Here is a 10,756-nt window from a genome sequence, read left to right on the forward strand (position 1 = left end):
ACACAGTGGACATTTCACCACAGAACTGCTGCTATACATGTAAGTAACAATGTATTGTAATATAATTTAGCATATTTGAATGAATAGTTGAATAGGCACATGATTGTATTGCCACAGTGGAAAGTATTGGAGGCAGTTTTAACTGTTCATAAGGTGAATGGCCTGAGGGAAGAAACTGTTCTTGTGCTTAGTGCTCTGTAGTGCCGGCCAGAAGGCAACAGTTCAAAAAGGTAATGGGCTGGGTGAGTGGGAGAGTGATTTTACCAGCCCTCTACCTCACTCTGGATGTGTGCAGTTCTTGGAGGGTGAGCAGGTGAGAACCAATAATCCATTCAGCAGTCCAGACTATCCATTGAAGTCTTCTGATGTCTGACTTGGTAGCTGAGCCAAACCAGACAGTTATTGAAGTGCAGAGAACAGACTCAATGACTGCTGAGTAGAACTGTATCAGCAGCGCCTGTGGCAGGGCGAACTTCCTCAGCTGGCGAAGGAAGTACAATCTCTGCTGGGCCTTTTTCACAATGGAGTCTATGTGTGTCTCCCACTTCAGGTCCTGTTAGATGGTAGTGCCCAGGAACTTTTATGACTCCACTGCTGCCACAGTGCTGTTTAGAATGGTGAGCGGGGTCAGTGTTGGGGTGTTCCTCCTAAAGTCCACTATCATCTCCACTGTTTTGACTGCACCAGAAAGACAGCCGTTCAACCTCCCTTCTGTAAGCAGACTCATCATCATCCTGGATGAGGCCGATGACAGTAGTGTCATCTGCAAACTTCAGGAGCTTGACAGAGGGGTCCTTGGCAGTGCAGTTGTTTTTGTAAAGGGAGAAGAGTAGTGGGGAGAGCACACATCCCTGGGGGGCACCATTGCTGATCGTACAGGTGCTGGAAGTGAATTCCCCCATTCTCACTAACTGCTGCCTATCTGTCAGAAAGCTTGTGATCCACTGACAGATAGAGGTTGAAACAGAGAGCTGGTTTAATTTAGTCTGGAGAATAGCTTAGATGATGGTGTTGAAAGCTGAACTGAAATCCACAAAAAGGATCCTTGCATATGTCCCTGGTCTGTCTAGATATTGCAGTATGTAATGTAGTCCCATATTGACTGCATTATCCACGGGCCTGTTAGCTCAATAGGCAAACTGCAGGGGATCCACAAAGGGTCCAGTGATGTCCTTCATGTTACACAACACCAGTCTCTCATATTACTTCATGACCACAGACGTCAGAGCGATGGGTCTGTAGTCATTAAGTCCTGCAATCTTGGGTTTCTTTGGGACAGGGATGATGGTGGAGCATTTGAAAGAGCAGGGAACTTCACACTGCTCCAGTGATCTGTTGAAGATCTGTGTGAAGATGGGGGCCAGCTGGTTAGCACAGGCTTTTAGACAAGTGAGTGAAACACCATCTTGGGCCCTGTGCTTTCCTTGTCTTCTGTTTCCAGATGACCCAGCACACATCATATTCACAGATCTTAAGTGCAGATTGAGTAGCGGGGGGGGGGGGGGGGGGGTTGCAGGAGTTGTTGGTGTTTGTGTGAAGTGAAGATCAGAGTGGGTGTGGGGTGTGAGACTGGGCTAATAATGGAAACGGTCTCATCATTTGGTTGTCAGAGATAACGAAATCTTTTATTTTTCAAAAAATGCAAACAAAATTCACAATAATCACTTAGCCAGGTGTCAGATAATTCGCACAAAGATTTAGATCTCTGTCTGGATTAAATTGTCCGGACCGGAGTTCGCCTATTGAGTACCCTTGTGCTAGAGTGTTCAGATTTGTTGCTAGGGTGTTCTGAGTGGTTGCTAGGGTGTTCAAAGTGGTTGCTAGGGTGCTCTGTGTGGTTGCTAGGTGGTTGTTTACTGGCTCAAGTCCAAAACATCTTGCACCCTCAAGTCTCTCTGATATTCTGTCATCTAGATGTGACTCTAGTCGCTCCTTCGGTGTAAGTATATGGGAGTTTTTCACCCATTTTATCGAACCCATGTGAAATCCGTAAGTGTGATCTCTTAGTAAAGTAACAGCACTCCTCTACTAAATAAGGCACAACCATTCATGTTTGTAGCACACACACTGCTGGATGAGTTACACACTGAATGTTTAATAAAATCAATAAAATTAAATATGAGTAATAGTGAGAGTGATACTTGCAAATGTATTTGTCCTCAAGTCAAACATAAGGAACTGATATCTTTGTCTATGTCTTGAAAAGGACACACACACACACACACACATACGCACTTCCCATCATCCAGACTCAAACCACAGAATGTTTTCTCTCTGGAAATTGATGGTTTGTTATCCTGAACTGTGTCTAGGTTTTGTGTCTTTGTTCTGATGGGAAGTTTGTTGAAAGATTCTTTAGTGCTTTGATGTGATTTATAGTCCAGAGTTACAGAGATCAGTGTGAGTTCTCAGTACCTCATTAACACATATGTCTCTTAGTTAGACATTATTAAGTCCACCTTATTGTTTGATTTTAATATTTCTCAGAGGGTGAATTTCTAAAAAATATTCATGGCTTCATTTTCTTTCTACAAAATGCTTGATTTGGGGGTGAAATGCAACCTGGACGTGTTTTTTTTTTTCATGAGATTCACCCTGGCACCGTTTCAAGACAAAATAGAAACTGTGAATGACTTTTCTGAGGTTTGCACAAACTAGGACACGGAACCAAAAAGGAACGGATACACTCGCAGGCAAACACTTGACTGTGAAAGGTCAGTATCCGTTTAAACTGTGTTTGTGTGTTTAAGTTCAGAGAGAGAGACTTAGTATCGCACAAAGTGGGTATAATGCACCCAAAATTTAAAGAAATAAACGGACCGATCTGGACAAATATTTGAAGAGAAGCAAACAGGACGGGATGGGTGTTAGCTTTATAACAACCTCTTCTCTGATCCCTCTTTACCTCTGAAAACAAGTGGAGAGGGTGAAGAAGTGACTAATGGATCCACTACAGCCAGTTCATTAAAAATCATTGAGCAAAAATAGCTGAGAATAGTGGTCAATTCTGAGAAAAGCTCCTGCAGCATTTGAGTGGAGATCAGTGACTTAAGTGTCTTAATAAGTGTTTTAATAGAAAGAAAGAAAGATTTTATATTTGATTTATGTCAATCATTCCCAAATGCAATTTATAAACCCAGTCCACTGAGTCTTTTCCATTCATTTACTGACTGCTTTCAAAATGTATCACAAACTCATTTCTTTTACACTCTGATCTTTAACCTCCTGTCAGTGTGTTTGTGTGCAGGATTTTGTCTTGAGCAGATGCAGCGATTTTTCCATTCAAAAGATGAATTAAAGAGCTGGATAGAAAATACATACATATATGACCCGGACAAGTTTCATAAGATTAACCAGCACAATTTATATGACCTTGTTCTACATGGGAACGTGTCAAAGTCTGAATCTGTACTTGCCAGTAACACTATGCAGACTTTGAAGGGGGTGGAGACGCCAGGGCCTTTCTTTCCTCCGTGGGGGCGGAGAGATTGCTTTAATGCAGGCTGGCTTAAGCTTATAGAACTGAATTCAGCTGTTAGCCACTGGTGGGTTTGGCTTTGCGCGCATTACGCACGGCGAGTGAAATCTGACGCGGGTTTAAAAGGCTCACTGATTTTAAGCAAAACCAGAGACACCACAAGTCGAGCGGGGACATTTGGAGATGTGCGCTCTTATAGGTGGCGCATGTTTCTATCCAATCAGACTTTGCCTACTGGTCATTTTGCTGACGTTTTTACAGTCGATTAAATACAGGTTTTACTGGAGTATAACTTGAAGTGTCTCGACCAAGGGCGCAGTGGTGATTATATGGATCATCCCGTGTGGGGTTTAAATCTACAATCTTTTGGTTACCAGCTCATATATATTTAATTACTAGGTCACACCATCCCTCATCGCTCCGGCTCAGGGTGTCTTTTGGAACAGGGAGCGCGCAACAGGACACCGGCGTTTCCATTTACGCACGAAGAACCGCACTTTTTAACGCGTTAGACTGCTATCGTTTTTGATGAATATAACAATGGGGCATTTGAGCAACTCATCTGCATCTATAAATTCCACCGACCCCTTCGGCCGAGACGAAGAAGTCGCCAAAATCGAGATCGCGGTCCTGAGCGTCACGTTCGTCGTGGCCGTGATCGGAAACTGCAGTGTCCTGGTGGCCATCCACAACACGAAGAAAAAGATTTCACGCATGCATCTGTTTATTAAACACCTCAGCCTGGCCGACCTGGTAGTCGCGTTTTTCCAGGTGTTACCACAGTTATGTTGGGAAATAACATTCCGTTTCTACGGACCGGACATTCTGTGCCGGATCGTGAAGCATCTCCAAGTGATGGGCATGTTCGCATCCGCCTATATGATGGTTATGATGACACTAGACCGCTATATTGCCATCTGTCACCCGCTGAAGACCCTCCAACAGTCCACGCGGAGGTCCCGCATCATGATCGGCGGCACTTGGATCAGCAGTCTGGTCCTCAGCACCCCTCAGTACTTCATCTTCTCCCTCAGTGAGATCCAGAACGGATCTAAGGTGTACGACTGCTGGGCGCACTTCATCCAGCCGTGGGGAGTCCAGACGTACATCACCTGGATCACAGTGGGGATATTCCTGTTCCCAGTGATCATATTGATGACCTGTTATGGATTCATATGTCACAGCATCAGGAAGAACATCAGATGTAAAACTAAAAAGATGCTGGCGGATGGCGTGTGTAAGAGCGGGTTGATGGGGAAGAACTCGGTCAGTAGTGTGAGCGTCATATCCAGAGCGAAACTGAGAACCGTCAAAATGACTTTTGTGATCGTTCTGGCTTATATCATCTGCTGGGCGCCGTTTTTCATCGTACAGATGTGGTCGGTGTGGGACAAGAACTTCAGCTGGGTTGGTGAGTCAGTTGCGTAAAAGTGTAAAGTAACGCTTTATAGTACCATTAGCATATAATGCTTAACATACGAGTTAATTTGCATTTAAATGGTTATATGAAATTATCATTAATTTATTTCATACATATTCAGATTTGAAGTATAAAATATATTGAGTTACAGTTTTTAATATATTTTATTAATAACATTAAAGGGATAGTTCATCCAAAAATGAAAATTCTCTCATCATTTACTCACCCTCATGCCATCCCAGATCTTCTGCAGAACACAGATGAAGATTTAAGAAGAATATTTAAGCTCTGTAGGTCCATACAGTGCAAGTGAATGGTGACCAGAACTATGAAGCTCCAAAAAGCACATAAAGGCATCTTAAAAGTAATCCATACGACTCCAGTGGTTTATAGTGATATGATAGATGTGGGTGAGAGACAGATCATTATTTAAGTCAATTTTTGCTAGAAATACTTCTCCCTGCCCAGTAGGGGGCGATATGCATGAATAATATGAAAGTGAAATTTAAAGTGAAGATTGACTGAGCAGGGAGGAGAATTTTATAGTAAAAAAGGACTTAAATATTGATCTGTTTCTCACCCACACCTATCATATCACTTCAGAAGACATGGATTAAACCACTGGAGTCGTATAGATTACTTTTAAGCTGCCTTTATGTGCTTTTTGGAGCTTCATAGTTCTGGTCACCATTCACTTGCATTGTATGGACCTACAGAGATTATATATTCTTCTAAAAATCTTCATTTGTGTTCTGCAGAAGAAAGAAAGTCATGCACATCTGGCATGGCATGAGGGTGAATAAATGATGAGAGAATTTTCATTTTTGGGTGAACTGTCCCTTTAATTGTATTAGATCATATAGTGCTTAACAGATGATCAGTTAATGTGCATTTCAATAGAAATATGAAAGTTTGATTCATGTATTTCATACAGATTCACATTTGAAGTACTGTATTTATATGTTGGGCTACACTTAACTGACATAGAAGCATTATTAAGAAAGAAATATTAGTTAGATATTAGTTAATGTATATTAAGAGAGAAATGTTGTGAAACTTAGATTCATATAATTTGATACATATTCATATTCTAAGTATAAAATTTACTGGATCACACTTTTTAACTTTTATATGATTACATCTAATATAAATAATTAATAAACAATATTGTACAATAATTATATATAACATATGAATGTTAGACATGTCAGTATTATACATAGAAAGCATTAGATGATGCTTGTTAATGCCTAATTAAAGTTATGTAGTGTTACCAATATGTTTGTGTGTGGTTTGCAACACTCGTTGGCCTGTGTCTTTTCAGTACCACTTTTATTTCATATAAATTCTATGGATCTATATATATATTAAAAATACATTCTAATAATGGAACATGAATCTATTGTTATGGGAGTGTAAAGTATTTAGGTCTTCAAAAGCACAACAGCATTACGAGATTTGTACATGCAACAACTAGTGTTAATGGAAAGAAGTGCTAATGTGATAAATATAGTTTGTCTGATATGCTTATAAAGATAATTTCAGAAATGAACTCATGTTTCCAGAATAGCTGCAAGAGGAAGACAGCTGCGGATGATTTTATGATGTGACAATTTAAATGTGTTATTTAAATTACACATATGGTTGTGGGATGTTTATTTCACCCAATTTCACACTCTTTTTCACCTGATAAATTGTAGATAAATTTCTACAAACTACACAAAAATGTAGTGAAATCTGTGTTAAATGTACAGACATTTGAAGGTAACTTTATCGCACTCTTGACTACTGAAGTTTGGTACTGCCACAGTGGCACAAGTGTGCGAGTTATACACTATGGGACTGCGTGCATGCATTGACCAAACATTGACCTTTTGTGGCCTATTGCTTTAGTAAAAAATGCTTTTGTATAATAAAGGATATCTTTCATGTCTCTGTACTCTCTCCCTCTCTGTGTGTCTCTAGATTCAGAGAATACGGCCGTCACTCTGTCGGCGCTCCTCGCCAGTCTGAACAGCTGCTGTAACCCGTGGATTTACATGATCTTTAGTGGGAATCTCCTGCATTATTTCACCCACTGCTTTCCCTGCTGTCACAACTTCCCCCAGAGTTTCAGGAAAGAAGTTTTGGACAGCAGTATACAGAGAAAGTCCCTATTCACTAAAATCACCAACCGTAGCCCGACCTGCAGCTCGGGCAACTGGAAAGAGTTTGACCATTCCCTGAAATCCGACAAGTCAACTTTAGCGGAAACGTGACACAGACGGCCCATCAATATGAGAATTTATTGCTTGCCACTTTGATGAGAATCATCTCACGGTAGCATGATGTGGGATGCGGGTTTAAAGTGTTTTATAAAACGGATCGTTCCAGAACTGGACGCTGATTGGGCATTGATTGGAACTCCTCCTAGAGCTTTGAAGCCACATTCACCAAACTTGGCACAGATCTTCAGATTGTTTTGACTTAGCATGCTGTGACTTTTCTAACTGACCGGATTAATGGTTTTCACACAACGGAGCATCAAAATCTGAAAAATATCTCATTGACTTACATTGACGGAATGTTCAAATCCAAAAAAATCATGCACCAAAAAAGTTTAAAAGTTGACAAGTCTGTTTATTCACCCATCCTAACTGTGCACAATTATATGGTTAGTTATGCTGGCTTGAAAAAGCCAAAAAGCCAACAAACACTTTAGGCTTATACAGGTTTTTCCAAAATCCCTTAACAAAGACCAAAATTATTAAATGGAACTCCTTCCAGAACTTTCAAGCTACACCCACCAAATTAGGTACAAACCTTCAGACTGTTCTAACTTAGCATGCTGTGACTTTTGTAACTGATCTGAGTTATGGTTTTCACACAGCGGATGATCATATATCCAACAAATCTCATTGACTTATATTGACGGAATGTTCGAATGCGAAAAAATCCCATTGATTTGCATTTAAACTTGAAATCCGGCATTCAGATCTGACTTGCATGCAAATCTGAAAAATCCCACTGACCTACATTGACAGAATTGCTCCAAAAAATCCTTAAGAGAAATTAAAATAGAAACATATCAAATTAATGTGAATAGCACGGCTCAGATCGTTTGCTCTAGGGAGAATTTGATGAGAAAGTTCATTTTGAGATCTCTGACTTTAGTATCTTGGCAAATCAGAGAACAGTTTGAGGCATTGTTGATGTCTCTTTTGAAACTCAAGAGGAGACACATGTGAGATTACTGGGGTCTTTTTTCCAGGACGTCATTGTTATTAACTTCATTGCTGTCTAGGCTGGCATACTGTAGAGTGTTTCGCAAAAGAAAGAAAAAGTCATACAGCTTTGGAACGACATGACGTTGAGTAAATGATGAAAGAATTACAATTTTGGAGAGAGTTGTTCTTTTAAGTATAGACAGTCCGTTGGGGAAGCCGAGGGAAAACGCAGTAAATCTCAAAGGCACAATGGTCCATAAGGCATTTCCTCTGATAAGTGTCTACTTAAGCCTGAGGATAGATTTACTTTGTCCCCAATTATGGCCTTCTAGGGCCAAAACAAACCAGACACCTGCTGTCTGGGACAAAGCCCATACCATGCATATATAATTCACACAGGCTCAGTCACTGTAACCAAAATATATCCGTTTCCAAAGAATAAATGAATGTTGCACTAAATAAAACATAGGAAATGGTCTGCTTTTTCATATATTATTGCAATGTTGGTCATTTACAGGCCGCACTGAGCATTCTGGACATTCTTCTCTTTTGTGGCAACATATTTGTCATATTAAGCAGTGGTTCTCAACTGGTTTTGCCCCAGGATGCAGATTTTACGTTGGACATCAGTTGGAGACTTGACAAAGTACCAGAATTGTTTGTTACAAAAGTAAACAAAAATTCATTATAAACAAACAATTTATAAATATGTATTTCATTTCACATAGTTTTGCTCATTTTCAAGTTGACATCAGTTTAATTTGACAAGCTTCTACCAACTGACTGATTAATTATGTAGCGTTTGATTAGATGAACGGCCTTTGACATCAACAATAAAAGATATATAAAGTGATTTTTATTCCATTTTAAAGCTATCCTAACTATGAACATATATGTGGTTAGTTATGTTGGCTTGAAAAAGCCAAAAAAGCCAATGTACTGTTCTACACTTCAGGCTTATTAAGGTTTTTCCAAAATCCCTTAACCAAGACCAAAATTATTAAATGGATCTTATCCTAGAGCTTCCAGCCTACATCCACCAATCTTGGCACAGACCTTCGGATTGTTCTGACTTAGCGTTCATTGAATTTTTTAACTGATCGGAGGTATGGTTTTCACACAGCGGACGATCAAAAAAATAAATAAATAAAAAAATCCCATTGATTTACATTGTTAAAATCCAAAAGAATCATGCACAGAAAAAGTTTAAGTTGATAAGTTTATTTATTTAGCTATTCTAACATTGCACAATTATATGGTTAGTTATGTTGGCTTAAAAAATCCAAAAAGCCAACACACACTTTAGGCTAATTAGGAAGTTTCCAAAATCCCTAAACCAAGACCAAAAATATTAAATGAACCTTATCCTAGAGCTTTCAAGCTACAACCACCAAACTTGGCACAACTCTTCAGATTGTTCTGACTTGGCGTGCTGTGACTTTTTTTAACTGATCGGACTTATGGTATCACACAGCCGACAAGCAAAAATTCAAAAAATCCCATTACCTTACACTGATGGAATCTGTAAGGTCTGTTAAACCTTAAAACCTCAAGCATTCATTTTTATTTATTTTTTTTTACTTTCAGACCAAGCTTTGTCAAGCCAACATCAACGTATGTCCTAACAAACTTCACCTACTGTCGTTACAATACATTATACTGTTTAGCATTGTTTTCCCATGCTGTCCGTGACCATGTCAGAACAGATCTGCAACCTATTTTTGGATTGTGACCCTCCAGTTGAGAACCACTGGAATAAATGAATGTTTTCAATGGACCAAGCATGTATCTACTGGCCTTTTGTCAGGTTTGCATTTTTCCAGGTGTGTTAATGTTATTTTTGTACATATATTGAGATATTATAGCAGAAAAGGGTGTTTTGTTGTACATATTGACATTTGTAAATGCATGCACAACTATAAAAGATGATAATAGTTGTCTTTATAATATCAGAGGGTGTATGTTTGTCTTGTATTTGTTCATTAAAGTAAATATTACTGAGAGTCTAAAATGTTCAGCATTGTTGTGCCAATTTTACTGCCAACCTTAAATATGTTGCACCGCTCACGAATGTCTCCATGTATTCATGTGCCAAATCTAATAAATCAAACTTTCAAGAAATATTAGTTCTGGATCTGTGGTGATACATGTGTGTTTAGCAACAGAGCCGTATCTATGATTCATTATAACCGTTTGTCAAATGCAATGTTTCTATTTTTTATTTTTTTTCTAATATTGTCTTGCCTAACTTTAATTCTTAGGGTTAAGGGTTTGTTCAAATTACTAACCCTAAATATGCACAATAATAATAGTGATTCTTGCCTTGGCAACCTTCAGTAATAACTGATAACCATGATACATTTTAAAGGGAAGTGGACTAATACTAGTATTTCTTCTCTAAGGAGTTTCCTGCCAGTGATTGACTTTACCACAAAACATGCTGATACAAAATTCAAATGCCTGACATATTAATCAAAATATTGTTGCGCTCATGAGTTACACAATACAAACTGCCAACTAGAGTCCTTTCCAAACATCCCATAATAGCTTGAGTTTCCTGTTTATCTGACACACACACACATCCTTTATACTGTACTAACCAACCTTCTCTTTTGTAGTCCGTGACTGCTTTAATACGATGTGTGAACCCAG

General features: G+C 39.2%; 1 protein-coding gene across 1 annotated transcript; it reads left to right on the forward strand.

The window, feature by feature from the left end:
* The first annotated feature begins 3,641 nt into the window (after positions 1-3,641).
* On the forward strand, positions 3,642-10,216 carry avpr1aa (arginine vasopressin receptor 1Aa). The gene is made up of 2 exons (XM_051690002.1): positions 3,642-4,889; positions 6,864-10,216. The coding sequence occupies exons 1-2, from the start codon at positions 4,007-4,009 to the stop codon at positions 7,154-7,156; spliced, it is 1,176 nt and encodes a 391-aa protein (XP_051545962.1). The 5' UTR covers positions 3,642-4,006; the 3' UTR covers positions 7,157-10,216.
* The last annotated feature ends 540 nt before the right edge of the window (positions 10,217-10,756 follow it).

Source organism: Myxocyprinus asiaticus, chromosome 46, assembly GCF_019703515.2.
Source record: "Myxocyprinus asiaticus isolate MX2 ecotype Aquarium Trade chromosome 46, UBuf_Myxa_2, whole genome shotgun sequence".
NCBI classification, from domain to species: Eukaryota; Metazoa; Chordata; class Actinopteri; order Cypriniformes; family Catostomidae; genus Myxocyprinus; species Myxocyprinus asiaticus.